Consider the following 25,393-nt stretch of genomic DNA (forward strand, 5'->3'; position numbering starts at 1 on the left):
TACTTGTAAAATACTTATCTATACAAGCTATGCCATCATAGTTATAGTATGGAACACCATCACTGCCTTATAAGAAGAAACTACTATGACATGATGCAAATGTTGCCTACATGATGTGAATTCTCCCTTATATGATGTGAATTCTTCATTACATGATGTGAACTTCTTTACATGATGTGAATTTTTCTTTACATGATGTGAATTTTTCTTTACATGATGTGAACTCTTCATTACATGATGTGAATTCTTCAGAGTTGAAGGCTGTACTTTGAACTGTAATGGTTTACATTTTATACATAAAAATAAAATTGAGAATGGAAATGGGGAATGTGTCAAAGAGACAACAACCCGACCAAAATAAAAAAACACAACAGCAGAAGGTCACCAACAGGTCTTCAATGTAGCGAGAAATTTCGCACCCGGAGGCGTCCTTCAGCTGGCCCCTAAACAAATATATACTAGTTCAGTGATAATGAACGCCATACTAATTTCCAAATTGTACTGTGCACAATGTATTGTGACTTGGATGGAGAGTTGTCTCATTGGCACTCATACCACATCTTCTTATATCTACATAGAGGACACCCCCTCACCTCATGCATGGTCTATTGACTTTGGCTTTTAGCTTAGTTTATACATGGTAGTGTGTTATTAGGTCAGTTTATGGTTAACCACTAGTGATAGGTCAATGATATTTGGAATGCAGTTGTATTAGCTAATACTGGTCTTATTTCAAAGGAGAGTATTTGCCATGGCCACTTCATTTTATGGTTTATTTAAGGGGAACCAGTAATTTTAAGTCAATGATACTTGGTATGAAGTTGTATAACCATTGGCACATCTCATTTCTGTGGTGAGTGTTTTGCCTTCTACCTTGAGCCAGGGTTCATCCACATTTAATATTTTGAATAACATATACTGTAAATTCAGAAATTATTGCAAGGTTTTTATTATTGCGAATAATGCGACAGAGTTGTTAACGCAATAATTTAAACTAGCATTTGGGAATATGTTAAATGAATTAAACAGGATTTCCCTCAAATTCAGAAAAATTAAAATCTTAAAAATTTAAGTCTGAAATGACAAAATTGCAATAATAGATACACACAATAATTTCTGAATTTACAGTATGTTGACCATCAAATAAAGGGACTTAAAGGCATTACTTTCTTCTCCTGAAATATTATAAATAAATTACCTATGACATTTTATTCATATTAAATTGAAGCTGATTATGTCTAAAATCGAATGAAATCGGATATGCCTTTTGAAGAAGATGAAAAAAATATTGTATGATATTTGACATTGCTAAAGCTGTCTTGTTTTTATTGTGTAGTTTGGTATATTTTGCCTCTTTTTTGTTGAGCCTGTGAGGAAAGGCACAGAAGCTAGGTGTAGCCATGTACATTTAAGTTTTGTCTGAGGTGAAAAATTTCTTAGGAAATCAATCACAACTTAAACAAACCTTCATGAGATTTTGCAAAACTTGGACAGATGCTTTTTAGCTCACCTGACCTAAAAGGTCAAGTGAGCTTTTCTCATCACTTGGCGCCCTTCGTCCGTTGTCCGTAAACTTTTACAAAAATCTTCTCCTCTGAAACTACTGGGCCAAATTTCATCAAACTTGGCCACAATCATCCTTGGGGTATCTAGTTTAAAAAATGTGTTCGGTGACCTGGCCATCCAACCAAGATGGTCGCCATGGCTAAAAATACAGGGGTAAAATGTATATTTTGGCTTATATCTTTGAAACCAAAACATTAAGAGCAAATCTGACATGGCTTAAAATTGTTGATCAGGTCAAGATCTATCTGCCCTGGAATTTTCAGACGAATCGGACAATCTGTTGTTGGGTTGCTGCCCCTGAATTGGTTATTTTAAGGAAATTTTACAGTTTTTGGTTATTATCTTGAATACTATTATAGATAGAGATAAACTGTAAACAGCAATAATGTTCAGCAGAGGAAGACTTACAAGTAAGTCAACATAACCAAAATTGTCAGTCAACCTTTTAAGGAGTTATTGCCCTTTATAGTCAATTTTTTACAACTTTTCATCAATTTTTGTAACTTGTACAAAAATCTTCTTCTCTGAAACTACATGGCCAAATTTAACCAAACTTGGCCACAATTATCATTGTGGAATATAGTTCAAAAAATGTGTCCGATGACCCCGCCTACCAAAAAAAATGTCCGACATGGCTAAAATTAGAACATAGTGGTAAAATGCAGTTTTTGGAAAGATTTAGAACTTGTTCTAAATCTTTACTTAGGCACCACCCTCCCTAACAACAGGACAGGTTAGCTACTGTTACTAAATGTATTCACACTAAAATATAGGTCCCTATGGTTTTCATGTATGTCCACATAATACACAAATAAACTGAAAAAAACTGGGTATATTATTGGAGCAGTTCATTCAAGAATGTATGTAATCAAGGTGTGTTGATGTGCAGTTTTTTTTTTTAACATTTTGATTAGGTAAGTGGGTATTGATTCCACTAATATGATTGACAACTGTCATTATCACTAAACAATCAGAGACAAGGTGGACCTTTAATTACAATGCCCCACCTCCTAAACTGCCAATCAAATTGACCACATTACCTATCAACCTCAGTCTTACATAATTAAACAGACCACTCCATTATGCATCTAATTCTTAATACACAAGTATTTGACCTCATAATTCAATACACAAATGTGTATATTAGATGTTTGATATTTATAAGGACGATAGATTTATTTATTGCCAATTACTTTTGATAAAGTGATTCTGTAAATTATATCTGAAAGATAAATGATTAATGGATTAACAAGATCTTAAAAAAAATGAAATATGAATATAAATATGAATATGTAAAAGGTATTAAAGTATGGCCTATAATTTACTTGATAAATTTCCGGTAATCATCTGTAATTAATCAACAATTTAGATTAGTTCACTTTTTTATCAGGAATTGGCTTGAAACAGTTTTAAAATTTATAAACTTTTAATTATAACAAACCTTATTTATTGGTTTATTTCCCATCAATCATTGTGTCTATTTTAGTCATTTGAATTCTTATTAGAAGTAAATATATATATTTGCAATCAAGAAAGAATCCACATTTCAATAAAATAAGTTTTTTAATTAGTTTACGTTGAAAAATGAAATTGAAAATGCCATGTGTTGAAAAATACTTTTAAATCTGATCAAAAGGCACTCTAAAACTTTTAATTTTCAATGCCATATAACCTCTGTTTCATATTTCAAAATGCCCCAAAACAACATTTTTAGATTATTTTTGTTGGCACTTAAAAAGCTTTTAGCTGTTGGTCTAAATTTATGTCTTACAAGGATAGTTGATAACATTTACTAGAAGAATTTTTGCATTTTTTTTGTTTTTTTGAAACATATTCTGAACCGGCAACATAATTTCAATTAGATATAAACTGCAGTTTAAATAAAATTTAGAGACTCATATTATTTAATTTGAGCTCATTTTATCCTCACACTGGAAAAGCAAGTTTCCTTTTAAAGACCTTCTGTAAATGCAATTTTCAGCAATAGTGCTCTATAAATGTTCATTATTCCCACCCATACCTTAATATGAAATAATTCAAACTACTGTTCTAATCTTTCCATGAGTGATATCCATCACTTTGATTGATTTATATCTTTAAAACTAAAACATCAAGGGCAAATCTTTCAAGATTTAAATATCCATTAGAATAAGATCTATTCCCTCACAAATTTTCAGATGAATCCGACAACTCATTGTTGGGTTGCTGCTTTAAAATTGGTAATTTTAAGGAAATTTTGCAGTTTTTGGTTATTATCTTGAATACTAATATAGATAGAGATAAACTGTAAACAGCAATAATGTACAGCAAAGTAAGATTTACAAATAAGTCAACATGATCAAAATTGTTAGGGAACCCCTAAAGGAGTTATTGCCCTTTATAGTCAATATTGAACAACTTTTCGTCATTTTTGTGACTGTACAAAAATCTTCTTTTCTAAAACTATGAGCCAAATTTAACCAAACTTGGCCACAATCATTACTAGGGTACCTATTTTAAAAAAGTGTCTAATGAACCCACCTACCAACCAAGATGACCGACATCAGTAAATACAGTAACAGGTGAGCGACACAGGCTCTTGAGAGCCTCTAGTTTATGATAAACAAAAAAGACTATTCAGAGCAAGTTTATAATTCATAGTTTATTTAGACACCAATTGCTTTCCCAAGGTTTTATTGCATTCAAATAAACTTGAGCAGAAACTTTTACTTCAGTTAACAATCTCCTGCTAAAAACTTAGAAAATATTTGTTTTCTTATATTTAGCTATTAAACCTGGCCCATAGTCATCCCCAGTTAACTTTTACAGATGTCGTTCCCTTTAAAACTACTGGCCTAAATTAACCAAAGTTGGCTTACATATATATCAAAACTGGGTTAATTAATTTTTCAAAACGGTGTCCTAAAAATGCCAACCACAAGAAATAGCCTACAATGTATGTTTGATGAAAAACTTTTCATTTCTTATAATTTCTCAGTGTTTCGTAAGGGTTAACAGTTCTTGCTCTACATGTGACAGCTGTCGTGTTACTAATTGAAATATAATTCGTTTACTCACATTCAAGAGGAAGGAGGAAAAAAGCTTGGGATTGTGGTGGTGGCGTAATTTCGAAGGAATTATTGATTTTAACTGTGACGTCTCCCATTGGAATTCTTGGATTAATAGCTTCTTTGTAAGTAAGTTATATTCAAAATTGAAGTTATCTACCTTTGTCTATAAATGTTCTTCTGTTCTGAAAATATCAACGATATCATTGATAAAGAAATATTTTAAACTGGGGTTATCTTTCTTTGTACATAAATGTCGTTAAACCCGCTGCAAACTTCCATTTACACATGTAGTTCTTCTGAAGATGAAAAGGGTCGAAAAGACATATCCCCTTTGAATTTGACGGCTGAAGGAAATAGCAATGCAGACAATAATAATCATATTTCTTGGGTGGGTCAAAGCACCATTCTTTTTTGTTTGGTGTTTGCTTGTAAAGATATTTTGAAAACTTTGGCTTACATGCTCACTTTAGATTTTAAACAGGACAAAAATGGGGAGCATTATTCGCATCCATCCCATCAAAGAAAGGAAGTAACAGATACGTAAATGGGGACTCAACAGATTTTTATGACATTTTGGAAAACAATTATATTGTATTTGTATTTCGGCCACTTCTGTATATGGATGGGTACGTCACATAGTACTTTCGGCTATTGTGTGACGGGTTGGTCTGCACATAAATTAGTCGCGCTTGCTGAGGAGTGCTGATTTAAACTCATCGGTTGTAGTGACGCACACTACCGAATCCTCTAAATGGTTCCAATTTACCGCAGTGCGCACAAAGATAGAGTTTTAGAACTGGTCGGTCTTACTGTTTGGACCTATGACCGCTCGTTTGTTGTTACGGACTTGTTGGTCTATAATAATAATAATAAATAAGCTTTATTTAGAGTCGGCAAAGTATATAAACTGACAAACATAAGCCCTAATGAGCTTTTAACCGACATATGAGACATTTTTAACAATTCAACATTTATAACATTACAACACATAATATAGTACACATGCAATAAATAACACAGCACAAAAATGAAGCACTAAAAGCATAATATAAGCATAAGCTAGGTATTAAAGCTAAACGCATATAAGTGTAAACTTGGCATAAAAGCTGGCAAAAATGTATAGCATAACATTTGAAAAAATGGAGTATGATCTAGATGGTAAATAAATTTGCATAATATATAAACTAAAAGTCTGCGCAAACTGTGCACTTTCAGTCTTTTCCATTCCATGACTTTAAAATATTTTTGAACTGACTAAAAATAGCAATTTTTCTAAAAATCATCAGGTAGATCATTCCATAAAACAGCAGCTGTGTATTTAAAACAGTTCTTACCATAGGTTGATGTTCGTACCCTAGGTATATCTACAATATTAGAATATCTAAATTATATTTACAGTCTTTCAATACAACTAAATCATGTAAGCATGGTGACATTTATATAAAAAACACTGAATAGCTAAGTTACGCATATGTCTTATTTTCTTAAGGTGATGGAACCTTTACTCGTAAAAGTAGTTCATCTTCACTTCCGATCCTGCTTTGATAATCATTTGATATGCAATGGAATGTTATGTGAATTTTTTTTGGCGGAATACATATTTGCTCATGCAGGCAATTTTTTTATTAATTTGAAACAAATATAAATTCTGCCCATTTTTTCGAAAAAAGGCATGTAAACTAAACAAAGATCTAATACGAGTAAAACGATGGTGGTATTACTTCTAGATACTTGGGGTAGCTGTACATGCACCTACCTTGAGTGCACTCTGATAAAAAAACAAATATTTAAAAAACCTTGTTTTTTCACAGAAAATTTGCAAATATGAAATATTCTAAATGACGGAGAATCGAGTTTCAAAGACATATTTGAGGGAAATATATCTACATGAACTAAGAACTAATATAGGAGACAAGAAACTAACAGTACATATATATACAGAATTATAAAGGTACAAAGTATGAAAAAAGAAATAGGAACAAATAAGAGGCAAATAAGTATTATAACAGGGCACTATCAACTAATCGGAATCAATAGCAAACAACAAAGGCATGCATGAAAATAAAAAAAAAGAAAGCGTTTAAGTGTGGAACGTGTAAAAAGCGAATATAAGGAACGAATGGGTAACATGATATACGGCTTAGCGGGAAAACAGGTGTTGTACACACTTGCACGGCAATGTTTACTTTTTGAACGAACGCATAACTAACACAGGTGGTCGAGAATAGAAAAGAATGCTTTTAAAGGAAACAACATATTAAAAGCGAAAATAGAACAAATAAGTAACAGGGTATCAGTTGAGCGTGGTGATGAATCAACAGGATAATTTTAAGTACTGCATTTACAACAAAAACAAGAAAAAAAGTGTTTGAAATGTTCAACGTGAAAAAAAATGAAACAAGGAGCGAAGATCATGGGTAATCAGAAGTAACACTAGAAAAATAAAAAGAAAAAGAATGAAATCATTAAAATTGTGCATGCAACGTTAAATTAACGATTAAAACTATAGGCCTTATTTTTAAGTGTTTAGGACAGTAAAAGTATGACGGAATTTTTAAAACAGACCAAACAAAACAAGCACAACATGGACAAGTAAAGAAGTCTATGTTTTAAGTTTTAGAATGAGTATCTATATGCAATCAATTAGATCTCTAAAGTTTCTGATAATCAGTTGGCTAAATTGCACAAAATCCACATTGTCTATTTAAAGCACTGAAAAAAATAATCACAATTGCTGTGAACGTCAATATTTTTCTTTGGTGTTATTTTTTACGTACAAAATGTTACTTCTCTTTTATTTAGTACATTTTCTGTTTTGATTTTGTACTTTGTCAATTTCGTAATACACAGGACTACCGAATGGGCCAGCAAACTTTAAAACACAAAATTTTCCGTTCAGGTCAGCGGCTCTTTTCATAAACAATCTTAAAATACTCGTAGGTTGACCGTCATACACATTTCAGTATAAAAAAAATTGTGGAAAGGGTCGCTGGTCCACAGGCACTTGTCTCAGAATTTCTTTTCTTATATACCTTAATATAACACAAGGTACTTAACTAATTTTTTTGAAAAATGACACCCAGTCCCGAATTCCCGTATTTTTTGTATTTCTCGGTTGTCAAACCTACTTAAACTTAATATGCCGTAAATCTAAATTGATTTATTTACACAATGGTATATGACACGACTATCGTTGTTGTCACATTGAAGTATATAAGAAAAAAAATTCTGAGACAAGTGCCTGTGCACTGGTCCTATGAATATAGTTCAATCATATCAATAGCCTGGTGCTAACAGGAGTTGTTAATGTAAGTTGTAAGTATATCAATAGCAAAGTTTGACAAAGATCCTTTTATTTCACTTTCTCATATATTCATTTATCAACTTTATTTTTGAAATATTACACTTGATATTGGACCCAAATAAGTCACTTCGCTCCCCCATTTGAGACGACCTGTCACTGTAAGCTTCATCTTTTTTGTAAGTTCATGCCAGTTTAAAGTAATTTTGCTGCACCAATATATTTGGTTTGATAGTCATGAAAACTTTGAATAAAAACATTGAACTAGACAAATATAAAACAATGGAATAAGAAGCGAGATGATATATAATTGTTTTAGTTTTATTCATAAAAAAGGACAAAGCCGTGGACTCGAACACACTTGAATATAAAAGGTGCACCTGACTTTTCCTTTACGATTCTGTTGATACATAGTTATAGTATTTTGTTTTCCCAATTCTATTGAAGAGTGGCAGATGTGACTGTAAGCATACTATTTTATTGTTCCATACTTTACAAGTAAGGGTTAGGATATGGCAAACAAAAAAGGTATAACTATATTATACAACAGACTCTTGTAACGACTACATAGATATAGGAAGATGTGGTGTGATCGAGTGCTAATGAGACAACTCTCCATCCAAATAACAATTTAAAAAAAGCAAACCCGTGATTATAGGTTAATGTACGGCCTTCAACACGGAGCCTTGTCTCACATCCAACAACAAGCTAACGGGAAAACCAACGGTCTACTAGTAATCGAGAAACGAGAAACACATATAAATTACATAAACAAACGACATGTACATAAATAGGTGTACCTTATATACAAAGTTCTAACTTTATTGTCGGGTTTTTACCTTCTATAATAAAGAGTTCAACTATTATAATAGTTTAATTTGAACACAATTGATATATATCCGCCAACACTTCAATATATAATGTAAGCTAAGTGTTATTTTTAAATTTCATGTCCTTTTATTTTGTGTATTAATATTTGTATGGTTATCGCATTTTAACTATGTCTAGACTATTTAGCACATACTTACAACTTCTCGTCTAATCAAATTGCTTGAATTTGTCTACTTATTTTCATAGTACATACTTTTTTTGTGTCCTAAGTTACTACACATGAATGACCACAAGGGTAAGATTTGATTGTATCGTAATCAAGATATTAGATTGATTGGTTGATTGTTGGTTGCCTAACGTCCAGTGGCAATTATTTCATGCATATTCAGGACGACAAGATATTAGAACAAAAACTGCTACTAGCTATTTTGAAAAACATTCTGTGTTCCAAATTTGTAATAATTTTCAAACATATTATTGACATCAATCTTTTGATATAATTTGTTTTACAATTAAAAATTATTTTCATAATTTAAAATAAAGAGTAACAATTATGGTTCTTTATTTACCTTGATTAAAGTACATCTCCATCTAAAATCCTTTATCTTTCTTGCAATTACTTTGTACACAAGAAGAGTCGACCATGAATCCTTTGAAATGAAATTATTAATAAAGCAATTTGATATATTTCGTCATTAATTGGTCGATTATTGGTTGCCTTATGTCCAGTGACAAATATGTCATGCATATAAACTATCAACTGAGCTACCTATGCCATGGTACACACCAGGGGGTAGATCCAGCCATTTTTAAAAGGTGTTTCAACCAAAGATATGGGAGGGGGATCTAACTGTTTGTACTAATTCAAAAGCATTTTCAATATAGTTTTAGTTTTTATGTGAAATTAAAAAATGTTTTCAAGAATGTAAAGCTTCCACTGCAATTAAAGAATGGCCGCTTTTGGTCAATTTATTTTGTCATCTTACCATGTTAATAAGTACATGTATAGTAAAACACCGCTTTATATCAGTAAACATACTTACACCTGCAGCTACCATATTTTCGTTCTAAAGTCGAGGGCCTTTTGAAATCCCATTTTTGCAAAGATATAAGTGAGTAGATTTACAAAACTACGTAAATGAGCTACACCTAGACAGCCAAAACATGTCAATAGAATAATTACAGGATTACTCAAGTTGTAAATATGTGCTAAATATTGGATAGTGTATAGAAAGGTATATTATATGAAACTAAGAGCTCGGGACAAGCCCCTCGCTCTAAGTTTCACATTATATATCTTTCTATACACTAACCGAAACGTAATGATGTTTGTTAAAATACTTAAGTTTGTTATTTATAATCGCTTAAGTATTGGCATTTGCCGTTCATAACTATTTTAGTTGTTTAGTGCACGAGAATTAATTTTGTTAGTTACGTTCACCGATATTTTTGAGAGTACCCAAAGACCAGATATACTTCATATTACTTTATATTAATAAGTTAGTAATAACACATTTGTTTACAATGTTTAAAAGATAAAAACCTTAGTCCCAATGTACTAACTTACTAACAATCGTCAGAACCTTTTTATTGTACGAATGCATTGTTGTTTTATTCTGAGTTGTATACGTAAGAAAAGAAATCAATACGAATTCAGAGTTATTCGTTGTATAATAACACAGAAAGTGTTTGTATATTTTCATCTTTTGATGCATATGCGTATATCAAGATTAAATATCATAATAATGATCGCCACGATTTGATTTATTGATTTTGAAAAATGTCAAGACTCAGGGGCGGATCCAGCCATTTAAAAATGGGGGTCCAAACCGAGGACAAAGGGGGGTTCCAACTATATGCCCCCATTCAAATGCATTGATCATCCAAAAAAAGGGTTTCAGGCCCGGAACCCTCCCCTGGATCAACCACTGTTACTCTCTACTACAGATTTTTGGTTACACAGTTACATTTTCAGCATTTTGAAAGTTTGTCTTTTTCAAATCACATAAAGTTATGATGTTCAAACATGGAATACTGTGATCATTATTGGTATTTTTTTTGTACCAATATTTTAGGTACAAATCAAGTACTGGAAAATACACGTACATAAACTTTACAATAATTTGAAAGTAAAGAAATAATACTAAATATTTAAAGGAAATTTCCAGTACTACAGATTTTAAATACAGAAACAGTACCTATGCAAAAATAGCTGTATACACAGGACTACAGAAAGGGCCAGCAAACTTTGAAACACTATTCTATTCAGGTCAGCTACGTAGTCTTTTCACAAATATTCTTAAAAGGAATAATACTCGTAGGTCATACATATTTCAGTAAAAATTACGATCAATTTTAATCTTAAGATTTTAAGAGTCGCTGGTCCTATGAATATAATACTAGCATATCAATAGCATGGCGCTAACAGGAGTTGTAAGTTGTAAGTATATCAATAGCAACGTTTGACAAATATCCTTTAAGTTTATATCACTTTCTCATATATTCATTTATCAACTTTCTTTTTAAATTATTATACTTAATATTGGACCTAAATAAGTCACTTCCCTCCCCCATTTGAGACGACCTGTCACCGTAAGCTTCATCTTTTTTGTAAGTTCATGCCAGTTAATGTACCAATATATTTGGTTTAATAGTCATGAAAATTTGCAATAACAACATGGGACTAGACAAATATAAATAAAAATAATGGAGCCAGAGGCGAGATGATATATTTATAATTGTGTTTATTTTATTCACAAAAAACGACAAAGCCGTGGACTCGAACACACTTGATTGTAAAAGGTGCACCTGACTTTCTCTTCACGATTCTGTTGTTACATGTTTGCATTATTTTTCTCCCCAATTCTGTTGCAGAGTGGCATATGTGACTGTACGCGTACTATCTTGTAGTTCCACACTTTATTCTTTGTTCAAATTAGGAAGAAAAGGTATAATTATATGATACAGCAGTATAACTCTTGTAACGGCTACATGTACACGGATAGGTGTACATACCATACATGATATACAAAGTTCTAACTTAGTCGTTTTTTACCTTCTATAATAAAGAGAACTGAGATCCATTATTATAATAGTTTAATTAGGACACAATTGATATATCCGCCGACACTTCAATATATTATGTAAAGTAAGTGTTATTTTTCATGTCCGTTTATTTGTGTATTAAAATATTTGTATGCATACCGCATTTTTACTATGTCTTTATAGTAATGATGTATGTTAACAGACTAAGTTTATCGTTTATAACCACTTATTGGCATTTGTCTTTCATAAATATTATAAGTCGTTTAGTGCACGAGAATTAGTTTTGTTAGTAACGCTCACCGATATTGATTGAGAGTACACAAAGACCAGATATATTTTATACTACTTTATGTTATTAACACATTTGTTTACAATGTTTCAAGGATAAAAAACCTTAGTCCTAATGTACTGACTTACTTGATAATCGTCAGAACCTTTTTATTGTACGAATGCATTGTTGTTTTATCCTGAGTTGTATACGTAAAAAAAGAAATCAATACGAATTCAGAGTTATTCGTTAGTATAATAACACAGAAAGTGCTTGTACATTTTCGTCTTAATTTAATACATACACGTATATCAAGATACTATATCATATATGATCGCCATGATTTGATTCATTGATTTAAAAAAAAAATGTCAAGACCGTGTATAATCACTCGGGGGTGGATCCAGTCATTTAAAAAGGGGGGTCTAAACCAAGGACAAAGGGGGGTTCCAACTATATGTTCCCATTCAAATGTATTTATCATCCCCCAAAAAAGGGGGTTCCAACAGCGGAACCCTCCCCTATATCCGCCACTGTTACTCTATATAGCAACTTGGTATATTAGCGTAGTCTGCAACTATCTTATTATTCTTTGAAACCAGCTGCCTCCGTCTTATGATCCCTTACAATAAAAGTGTGACTGTCATGTTTCCTTTCACGTGACAAGGTAATATTTAATTATTGTTATCAATTATAATATAAACATTACAAATTAATATCTTTATCGTAGATACTATTTATTTACATGTAGGTGAATATTGTCATGTTGCGAAATGAAACAAAATTGGGTAATGTTTTGTGTATTATTTCTACAGAAGTAACCGCTTTACCATCAGAATGAGTAGAAAACAAAATGCTTTAAGAGTTATTTCCTTGGTAGTTGGCTGTCTTGGAATGGCCACAGCTGGGTTCATTTATGCTTTTGGCGCGTATATCAACGCGATAAAGAAGAAGTTTGATTATAAACAATCAGAAGGTACGAATTAATATTGCTTAATATTCTAGCTTCTATTTAGTTACTGCAGTTGTTGTTACAGCTAACTTTCTAATACACGTAGAACAACACTTTGGTTAGCTTGCTTGTTTTGTTTGTATATTGTACAATCATTAGGATAACACACAATGACATTCAAATAGGATACATACAGTTAAACTAATAAAAATAAAATTGAGAATGGAAATGGGGAATGTGTCAAAGAGACAACAACCCGACCAAATAAAAAACAACAGCAGAAGGTCACCAACAGGTCTTCAATGTAGCGAGAAATTCCCGCACCCGGAGGCGTCCTTCAGCTGGGCCCTAAACAAATATATACTAGTTCAGTGATATGAACGCCATACTAATTTCCAAATTGTACACAAGAAACTAAAATTAAAATTATACAAGACTAACAAAGGCCAGAGGCTCCTGACTTGGGACAGGCGCAAAAATGCGGCGGGGATAAACATGTTTGTGAGATCTCAACCCCCCCCCCCCCCCCCTATACCTCTAACCAATGTAGCCTACTATACATTGTTTAAAGATATCTATCTTATTTACAAAGCTTGTTTAAACAATTATACAAACAAAGCAAACAAACCAACCAAAGTTTTAATTTGCAAGCATTTGGAAATCAGCTGTAACTTATTTTTATATTAGAATACTATATATTATACTAGTATATGGTTAAGTATACATGTAGTTTATTTTTGATTTGATATTCACGTATAGTATTAATTGATTGTTGTTTGCTTAACGTTCAGTGGCAAATGTTTCAACGAGTACACGTTCACAATTAATATAATAGGTAGGTCCATCAAAGTAGGCTTCCCGGGTTTGAAAAATGCACAATGTGGTGTGCTGTTGGTTCTCGGGGGTTGCTGACTACTGTTTCGGGTATAACTGTGCCGACAGCTCTTGCCAAATTATACCCTGTTCTAACCAGAAAACATTGAAATACATACCCTGTTGTAAACAGAAATATTGAAAATCACCCTCTTCTAGACACGTTCAGAACATGTTTACCTTGTTCTAGAATACAATGTAGATGCAGTTCTAGACCAGAGTTCTAGACTGTTTTAGAATACTGTTTATTAAACTAGTAAAGTCTATATGTAGTTAATTTTTAATTTGGTATTCACGTTATAATAGTAATTGATCGATGTTTGCTTAAACGTTCAGTGGCAAATATTTCAATGATTTTCAAGGTAAGCACACGTGAACAATTAATATAAAAGGTAGGTCCATGCATCAAAGTAGTCTTACCAAGTTTGAAAGATTCACAATGTGGTGTGCTCCTAGTTCGCGGGGGTTGCTGACTATCGTTTCGGGTATAACTGTACCGACAGCACTTGCCAAATTATACCTTGTTCTAACCAGAAAACATTGAAATACATACCCTGTTCTAAACAGAAATATTGAAAATCACCCTCTTTTAGACAAGTTCAAAAATTATTTGCCCTGTTTTAGACCGTATGCAATAGATGCAGTTCTAGACCAGGGTTCTTAAACAGTTAATTAAGCAATCCGGTTCTAGACAAATACTTTGTTTTAAAAAAGACCATGACAGCAGATTGCTGTTCTCACCAGCAGAGTAGGAAAAAGCCACCCTGTTGAACTTGTAATGCATGAAAAAGCCACCCTGTTTTGCGACACACTCGTACCACTTTAATTATAAGCAGTTGCACCCCCTGGGGCTTGTTAAAGAGAGTGCGTTGGGTTGGCAATATGGCAGTCATCCAGTGCAAAGGTTAAGTAGTGGGCTTGCAGGTAAAATTCTTTTTTAAATGTAGGATATCGCTATTTTTTCTATAAATAAACTATTATATCCTAGCTATGCTTGATGGGAAAAAATAATGAAAATATGGGGTCACCGTTCATTTAAGCTGACACTTTGTCTTCGAAAGAAGCATGTATTTTTTTTTACGTTGAACGAATAGGAGAAAAAGATGTAATATCAAAAAAAAAAAGAACTGCTTAGTTTCTTTCGTTCATTTTTGTACTACACCATAAAGTAACAACTAATAGTGTAACAAATACAATTTTTTAATGAAAAATATTTTTTTCAATTTTTGCTGATTATTCATACATGTACCCTCGAGCCTCCCACAGAACGTGCGCGTGGCACTCAATATATTACATTCCAACTGGTCTGACAAATCTGCCACCAGTAAGTGTTAAAGTGCTATATTTTTCAATGCTTACTAACCAGTACCTTACATACAACCAAAGACATTGACGTTTGTAATAAATATATGAAATAGTGGAATTCACTGTTTTTCGATAGGAGTGTATACAATAATTTTGATGTTTTAGATGAATTTCGTGCTTTCAATGGTACTTTGGAATCGATTGACGAATTTGACGTTTCTTCACTCTTTAGTTCACCAAACACATGATTTTTTTCAATTAACTTATATAAAAGATGGACGAAAGATACCATAGGGACAGTCAAACTCATAAATCTAAAATAAACTGACAACGCCATGGTTAAAAATGAAGAAGACAAACAGACAAACAATAGTACACATGACACAACATAGAAAACTAAAGAATAAACAACACGAACCCCACCAAAAACTAGGAGTGATCTCAGGTGCTCCGGAAGGGTAAACAGATACTGCTCCACATGTGGCACCTGTCGTGTTACTTATGTGATAAAAAATCCGGAAAATAGTCGAATTCGGTAATCACATTCATGAAAGGGAAGGGGATTGTAGTTACGACGTAAGGAACATATCCGATATCATTTACGAAACGGTTATTTCATAACGGTGAACCAACTCGTGATAGTGTCCGTAAATTTTACGAGGGGATGATTTCAACTTCACCATTTGAAACTCTTGTTTTAATAGCTTCCTTGTGAGTAGCAACCCTCTATCAAGATAATCATGATAGGAAATGCAAGCACGGGAATATCGTATCAATTGGGAGATATATACCCCGTATGCAGGTGCTGTTGGAATGTTGATAATGGTTTGACAATTTCGATTGCAAACTATTTTGCTTTAAATCATATAAATATGAAAAAAGAAAATGTGGTATGATTGCCTATTAGACAACTCTCCGAAAGAGACCAAAATGACACAAAAATTAACAATTATAGGTAACCATGCTGCATAGTTTTATTTATATAAAAAAATTGAACGAAAAACAAAATATACATGTTTCACATAAACAAACGACAAACACTGAACATAATGTGGCGGGGTTGAACATGTTAGCGGGATCCCAACCCTCCCCTAACTTGGGACATTGGTATAACAGTAACACATAAGAACGAACTATAAACATCAGGTGAAAAAGGCTTACTAGTAACTCATCAGATGGACAATAATACATGTTGACGTGGCCGGGTACTTGTACATCCCAACAACAAAAAGACACAGCTCTGAGAGTACTTGCCGTAAACTGACAGCTAGTTCAAAGCCACTAACAACTAATAAAAAAAATTCATGCATCTATGACTAAATTATCAATCTGTACACATCCAACAATCAATGGATTTAGTGTAAAGACGTCATAAACAGTCAGAGAAAAAGCATGACCTTGTGCAATGCCAAGATACAAGTATCGAAAATTTGTACATGTAGATCCATGAATGTGTATATGCATATAACATACTAGTCATATTTGATTTTTTTTTAATTTACTGATAACATAATTAATACTTATACATGTTATACCAATAAAACAATATTCAATGATCTCATTAATACATGTTATACCAATAAAACAATATTCAATGATCTCATTACAGTGTTCAATTGGAAACCTTTTAAAATAAGTTTATTTAAACGCCCTTAAAGGAGCAATACAGTCTTTTTCTTCAATGAGTAGGGTAAATATGCGAGATATACTTACTGTCATGTGATGAGATGCAATTGAAAGCTTCAAATTTTCTTCTTGTCATAATTTATGTGTGTTTGACGTAACTTTTATCGCATGTTCTATGTATTACTATGGGCATTTTCTTCGCCACTTTAATAACATATTTATTCATGTAAATGGTTCTGTTATGAATCTCATTGTATGGATAAACTCAAATGTCATCTGACTGACATATTTGACAACACTTACTTGTAACGTGATAAAATATTTTAGTCGACTAATCAAGTTTTCTAAATATACTAGTAGTATAGTGTTTTCAGTTTAAAACCCATGGAAGTAAGGAATGACTCAAATTAGACATTCACCACAGCAGGCGTCCCCGTAGTAGGACCAATGGTGTTTTAAGCACTCAAATTCCCTTGGCGCGGTAAGAATCGACCTGATGACGTCATCTGTCCTAATATATGAGGTTACCATAATGCTTAATATGAGTCACAACATATGAAATATTGTCAACCCCTACAGTGACGTCCTGTGTATATGTGCCTATCATTAAAAGGTGTCTATACCCCACATACGAGTCGCTCCTAAAAATGACGTTACTCACTAGTAATGGTAAACACAATATGACTTGCACAGTATAAGTAATCACAGTTTGTTCAATTATTGATACTGGCTGGAACGAATTATCCCATCCCCCTCCCATATATATATTTTGTACAATGTCAGAAAATATAATTCAAATTGTCAAATGGTAAAACACAAAATGAAAAGAATAACTGAAAAATTGGTGTAATTAAATTAAAAACTAAATAAGGTAAATTGGTCAAAGTAAAAGAACAAAATAAACCTTCATCACTAATTGTACTGTATTACACACATCCTGATGAATAGATGTGTCAATAATTACAATATAATAAGTAAGCGATAATTTATTTCAGACGTATAATTAATTACCAGATGCTTATCAGATATGATGATCTGCTTTGCAAAAATCACACGCGTTATAAATAGTGTCTAATGGTACATTTATATCCGATAAATTAATTGCACTGTTCATTAGTGATACTCAACTTTATCTGAAAATGTTTTAAATTGGCAATAAATATATTAAAGAAAAAGTTAACGTGGAAAAATATGAAAGTTTTATATGAAAATTATACATAATAGTTATCAAAGGTACCAGGATTATAATTTAGTACGCCAAACGCGCGTTTCGTCTTCACAAGACTCATCAGTGACGCTCATATAACATAACATTGTCATGAGTTCAAAAGAAGTACACGCTGTTCAGCCTAGAGGTATATGAATCATCAGGTTAAAATTGACGATAAAAACATTACTGTGTCCCATGAACGATGAATCCATTGATTCCCTTTGTTAAAATATCCTGGGTACGTTTCCTTAGCTTTACACAGGGAGTCGATAAATTCAGGCGAACATGAGAGGGGACCCAATGACTATTGTAGGACAATTTTTAAACAGATGTCGCTAACATTAGTAGGTAAGTCGTCTGCTTACTGGTAAACCACTTAAAGTTTCTCCCACTCTCTCTTGCCATCGAGAAGTCGATTCTGTTTTTTTTCAGCAATCTATCTGTATATAGTCTGACAATTAATTCCCTATCGTGTGCAAAGTCCTTTTACGTAATCCAACAAGCTATTACAACACATATGTCCTCTATTATGGAAGAAACTTTCGATTTGACTGAGGAGCTTTCAGTTTTGTCGAACATGTTGTCTTCCCATGTAATGTAATAATATCATCGACTACTGTTGCCTTTCTTTATCTACCCTTTGTTCACCTTGTTCAAAGGTCGTCATACTTACATCGTTTCATTTGCCGGTGTGTAAGCCGTGATGCTTATTATCAACTATTTGGGTGGTCTAGCTTTCTGGTCAACTAAACTTACCCGTTTGATCCCTTGTTGCATTCTCGAACTTTCGTATAAAGAAGTTCGCTTTTGACGGATACACTTGTTGCCCTAGCATCATGACCGGTTGACGACCTTTGGGATTGTTGAGCACCAGATGTTGACAGTTTATCCTCTGTGTAAGATCCTTGACGAAGTATGGGTTATGATTCACAGATGTCATGGAAAGGTTCCGGTGATCATCTCTTAAAGAATTTAGTTGAAACATGATTATTACAACTGGAAAATTATACACAAATCGTGAAAGTTGATTATACTGAACCGTTCATTGAATTCTTCGTATATATGTATTGTGCTTTATGTTAAAATACGAGTCATATGTCAAGCTCACTGTTTCCAATCACGTGGACACTTTATTAAATACTGATAATTATCATGTATTAAGTAAAATTACTTAAATACTGAACTCCGAGGAAAATTAAAAAAATAAATGTCCCTAATCAAATGAATACTATCAAAAGCTCAAACACATCAAACGAAAATGATAATAACTGTCATATTTCTGACTTGGTACAGGCATTTTCTTATGTAAACATGGTGCATTGAAACTGGTTTTATAGATAGCTAAACCTCTCACTTGTATTACAGTCGCAGTAAATTATATAATATTGACAACGATGCGCCAAAAAACACACACTATAAAACCGTCTTAGTTTATTACTTTTAATTTAAAATTTGATGATCAGTTATAACAGCATATTCAGTAAAATAATAAATTCATATAAAACCCTTTATCAGAGGATAATAGCGCAGGTTATTATCATGTCGAAAAATTAAACTGTTTTGCTACTTTTTTTTTAAAAGTACACAGATGTCATGGATGTCCGTAGATCAAATTCGGAGATCAAATGAACCTTAAGTAAACGATATAATCTGTGATATATCAATCGCAATAAAGTAGTTTTTAACTAAAAAAATTGTTTACATCATTATTAACCTATATCCTGTTTTGCTGTGTAAATGTTTTTTAAAAGTACACGGATGTCATTTGACATAAAATAAGTATTCATGTATCATTAAAAAAGCATTATCATTTACCATCTAGAAAGAATTTTGTCACCCAAATCGGCTAAATCAAACATATGTGCTAGCCTGCATAACTACATTTAGAGATAATTAAAAATAGTCTGCCTTGATGAATTAGCGTTTTGAATTTTGATATACTCTTTTTGGTAAAAAGACATACATACAACATTGGAATACAACTGTTGAAACGGTCATCTAAATGTTTTCTTCTTCATCACGGAAAGTTTCATCGACGGTAAAGAAAGACTTCAGAAATTTTAAAGAAAAATACCATATTGATACATTTTTTAAAATGCAAAATAACACATTAAATAAACTCATCATAGATACCAGGACTACATTTAGTATTTACACCAGACGCGCGTTTCGTCTATGAAAGACTCATCCGTGACGCTCGAATCCAAAAAAGTTAAAAAGGCCAAATAAAGTACGAAGTTAAAAGGACTTTTGAGATCTTTTTAAATAATACATCTGTATATCCTATTGTCTTTTCAGTCGATCTCATGGGATCCCTGTCAAATTTTGGTGTCACCTTCGCTTTTCCAGCTGGAATATTATGCGAGAGATTTGGACCTAGATGGACTTCATTTGTTGCTATAGTATTTTCGGGAACTGGTGCCATCATGCTTTGGTCAACAACTTTATCAATAGAATTTTATGAGGAAAGACCTGCTTTGCAGTATCTTTATTATTTTTTGACAGGTACATATATGCTTCATATTTTATTTTTTTTAGTATAGAAAGAAAAAAAGATTTTTGTTTATCTTTTATCTTTTATGCGGTATAACAACGCTCTTTTGTATTTTTATATACGAGGTACTTTTCATAAACATTACTTTGTCGCCATTGACATAGTTAAACAAATGGATTTAACAATTAGAACACAACTTAATTTACAATGTACAATTTAAATGATTATCAATAGAGAATACTGTTGTAAGAAGGTCCTTAAACGGAGGCTGTGCATTTTAATTGTTTGCTTTGGAATTACTTGTAACTACTGTTTATTTTCCAAATACACCAAAATAGATTTTATATTTTATTGCGATTATTTATTTTATAGGATTCGGCTCTGCATATATTTACATGGCTTCACTGATGACAAATATGAACAATTTTCATCCTCGGCATAGAGGAAAGGTGGTTGGCATTTTAGATGGATGTTTTAGTGCAGGGCCTGCCATCACAGCATTTATCTATGGAACAGTCTTTGTAAACGGACATACATCTGATGAACAAAACCAGGATCTAAAAGGATTTTATCTAACATTTGCAATATTATATTTTGCAGTAGGATTTCTTGGTATGATATTCATTCGTTCATTTCCGACTACTACTGATACCGTAAATACACGATTGATTGATCATGTTGACGAAGAAGACAAGATTGCTGACGAAACATTAGCTGTTAATCATGTGACCGGATGGACACTTTTCAAGACCATTGATTTTCAGTTTATTTTGTGGTCATGTACATTTGCATCAAGTTTACAGCTGATGGTTCAAAGCAACATTGGAACTTATCTCAAATCATTTAGTCTCGACAAATATACAACTTTGTTTACCACTATAAATCCTATAGCTCAAGTCGGATCAAAGGTGTTTGCCGGATTTTTATCAGACTTTCTTCTAGATCGAGTTCCTCGTGTAGCTGTTTTATTGACATTTACCATTATTCAGACAGTTTTTCTTATATTTTGTATATTCTTTCCAAATCACTTTGCAATGCTATTATTCTTAGTTATAATAGTTGGTATGGCTAATGGATCGTTATGGTGCTTAACACCGACAATAACTGGTGAAAACTATGGAATGAAATATTTCGGTAGAAATTGGGGGTTTATATTATTTACAACGGGTTTAGGTGGACTTGGAATACAAGAACTATATGGGTGGACATACGAAATGGCCATACCATTTACAAGCCAAAAAGACTGCTACGGGACCCATTGTTTTACATGGAGTTTCACAATTGCTGCTGTTTTATCTTTTTGTGCATCTCTTTTTTATCTGGCTTTATACGAAAAACAACATATAAAATTAAATATTAATAAAAAGTGATGAACATTCCGATTCAAAAATTGATTTTTTAATTAATAATTTACCAGACATGTGTAGATTTACTTTACCACATTTCTAATTTTACACACCAGTGGAGTTTAAATGACGATCTTAAGCAAATGGGAAGCGGCAGCTAGAATATTTTTTTCACTTGAAACAAAATTAACTGAATTAGTGAAAATCTAATAAAAGAACTTATATTATCCTTGTTTGATTAATAATGTTCATAAATGGATTACACCAAACAGTAAATCTGTAATGCATATACAGGTCGATAACACGAGTGTAAATGTAAAAAGACATTTATTCACACTTCAATGCACATTTTTCCTGTCATTTGTTTGGGCATTTTTTTTAATAGAATTGATGAGGTCATAATATTCAACTTACCCCCCCCCCCCCCCCCCCCAAAAAAAAAAAACCATCTCCACAACCAGAATACCAAATTGTCTCCTTACAAACGCTGCATAAAAAAGATAATCTGAATTTGAGAAGATTGCATCCAACTAAATTCAGCTGACTTCATACCGAGCAACCTTTGTACCTACAGTCTTCCTCAGTTGTTTTGAGTTCATGTGACATACGGTGCGAAACTCAAGTTGACCGAGTTGACTTAACTTATAAAGGCAACAGTAGTATACCGCTGTTCAAAACTCGTAAATAAATGGACAAAAACAAAATCAGGTTTAGGAACCAGACAACATATTAAAGTAATGAAAATTTGATTTATAATAAAAGATACTGAAAAAGTATGTCCACATTTCAAAACATCCTCAGAAATAATAACAGTAGTCGTTAACAATTTCCCTCTGCAACAACAACACAGCCAACGTGTAGTCGAAAGGCAGTATACAAAAGTGTTTGATAACTAACCCTTAAACACGATGTTACTGTTTTACCCAGCAAACAACTAAAACTGAATGTTAAACTAAGATATAATGTATTGATGCGCCATATTTGCCGGGTACAGCATCAAATGGTATATACTGTATCACCTGTGAAATCTGACCTGTCTTGTTGACGAGGTTTGAAATAAGTTATTATAGACATTACTATCGTTTAAGCTTACATTACATAGTCCAATCATAGCGCTAGGACAACAAGAGCATATATTTGGTATATATTATTGTGTATTTTTTTTGGGGGGGGGGGATCTCCAATAGCAGTGGCATCGAACATGTGGTTGTAAATGAATTAATCATATATACCAGAATTGAAATTTCATAGCGAAAAGTACATTAAACTGATAATTAAGAAAAGTACATTAAACTGATAATTAAGAAAAGTACATTAAACTGATAATTAAGAAAAGTACATTAAACTGATAATTAAGAAAAGTACATTAAACTGATAATTAAGAAAAGTACATTAAACTGATAATTAAGAAAAGTACATTAAACTGATAATTAAGAAAAGTACATTAAACTGATAATTAAGAAAAGTACATTGAACTGATAATTAAGAAAATATCATTTCACCTATTAATTTTGATGTACTGTTCCGACCTAGAGCAGTTAGAAAATTATTAAATGCAAAAGCTAAACAGCTTATTCCGATTCCTCAGTTAATACAAGTCACAATACGTCGTTGATCAATAAAAGAAAATAACTTGAACGATTTCTTAAATGGTTAAATCAAAGGTATGAAATTTAATCTGTAAAAGTGTTTCACTTTTGGCTGTAAAATAACTTTATTGCTTGACGAATTCCCCTCATACCGCAAATATGCAAGGGGAAACCAGAGGTTGTCGTTAATATAACAAAACAGAAATTATGAAAGAAAGTGTGCTAGGACCTTTTTATAATTTCATTACTTAAATATGTTGTCTGGTTCCTTAAATCTTCAAATAATGCCTGGATGTGGCTGCGAAAGTAAATCCCACAAAACCAAACGGACACCCCAATTGAATTTTTCAGGGGTTTCACTGCTAATTGGAAGCAACAGTGAGGAATGTAGTATTTGTTGTATATCGGAATGAGTGGTATAGAATATCTGTTCAGACAGGGAAATATAATTTGTTAAAATCTCAACACCTGGGACTAGACAAACTTCAATTTTTCTTGCTGTAAGGGTTGAATGCTTTACATAATCGTATTTATAAATAAAACAATTGTGCGGTTAAAAAAGATTTTGTAAACCGCAGTTGAAGAATAAGCATAACAAAGAATTCGAAGTTTAAACCTTTGTATACATCATACATAGAAATCATATACATGTTAAAAGTACCATGTAAGACCTATTGTTACCAGAACAATCGACAATGCAATATTTGCAAATGTAACAACTAAAAGTCAAATCAAGTATTCTAATTAGACAAAACTTTGTAGAAACAGCCAGGAGTAGAAATGATAATGAATTAATAAAAAACAAGATGTAAGTGCTAATGAAACTTTTATGCTTTTCATGTATTTCCCTCATGGATCTAATTAAAAAAGCTATCACTGAAACTGTTAATAGGCAGAATGTTATAGTATATTGTCACTCTAAAAGAACCAGCATGACGAAACTCACAGAACTTTAACCCATTGGACTTGATCGTTGATTTGAATTTCATTTATAAATTTGTTAACATAGCTGTTTGATTTCACCACAAGTGATATCTTTGCAGGTAGTATTTCTTAGTGAAGGAATTCAAAGTACCAGGATAGAACCACGACCTTCATTTTTCTCATCTAATATAAAAATAGAAATGACGTCAATTTGATATCAGTTTAAATTAAAACATTTTTTAACATATGTTATGTAATGTTTAAAAAAACAAAAAACAAAAAAACAAAAAAACCAACAAAAAACAATAAAACAACAAAAAACAACAACTATAAAACAATAAAACAATAAAAAAAACAAAATAAAACACATTTGTCATGATCTATAAAGAAAATGCTTAATTTTGCTATCATTAGGAAACTCTTTTTAACACAAACTAGCTTATGTTAGGGTGTTCAGTCACGAAGATACACACACACATTGAATACAATCACATATATAGATAGATATGAAATACAAAACAAACAAATACCTTATTAACAATAAGTTCATTACATTTATAGCATTCTTTTTCAATATCAAGTTATGAATAAATAAAAGTAAGTTACTTGTTTAAGACATTATAATTACAACATACATATCATCAATTAGTGATAAAATCCATCATACAATTATTTTTTTTATGAAAAAAGAAAACACATACCAAGTAATGTTTAAGCCCATCACAAATCTACCACCTAGCAGATGAAAAACAAAGGAAACAGAACTTAGACATAGTTATGGACGGACATTTAATTTGAAAAATAATAATCACCAGATCACATCATTTGTTTTGCTATCTTGGAATGTAATAATAAAGCTAATTGTAAAAGAAAAACACCCTGATATTCATAAACGAAAATAAAATCACCATTTGACCGAAATTAATGATTATCAGGATTTTCGTAAACACGCAATCATGTTATAGTCCTTATGCTTGTAGTTCTTAATTCTACACATGCATTGATACAAGTCT

At 32.2% G+C, this 25,393-nt stretch overlaps 1 protein-coding gene across 3 annotated transcripts; it reads left to right on the forward strand.

The window, feature by feature from the left end:
- Positions 1–11,320: 11,320 nt before the first annotated feature.
- LOC134680896 (uncharacterized) lies at positions 11,321–21,911 on the forward strand. 3 transcript variants are annotated; one of them, XM_063540179.1, is made up of 4 exons: positions 11,321–11,358; positions 12,877–13,037; positions 20,326–20,532; positions 20,894–21,911. In XM_063540179.1, exons 2-4 carry the CDS (start codon positions 12,899–12,901, stop codon positions 21,889–21,891), a joined length of 1,344 nt encoding a protein of 447 aa, XP_063396249.1. In that variant the 5' UTR covers positions 11,321–11,358; positions 12,877–12,898; the 3' UTR covers positions 21,892–21,911. The 3 variants fall into 3 exon arrangements, with proteins under 3 accessions (XP_063396249.1, XP_063396250.1, XP_063396248.1); XM_063540180.1 differs by lacking the exon at positions 11,321–11,358 and adding an exon at positions 11,599–11,696; XM_063540178.1 differs by lacking the exon at positions 11,321–11,358 and having other exon boundaries at positions 12,787–13,037.
- Positions 21,912–25,393: the final 3,482 nt, after the last annotated feature.

This window comes from Mytilus trossulus, chromosome 8, assembly GCF_036588685.1.
Source record: "Mytilus trossulus isolate FHL-02 chromosome 8, PNRI_Mtr1.1.1.hap1, whole genome shotgun sequence".
Taxonomy (NCBI): Eukaryota; Metazoa; Mollusca; class Bivalvia; order Mytilida; family Mytilidae; genus Mytilus; species Mytilus trossulus.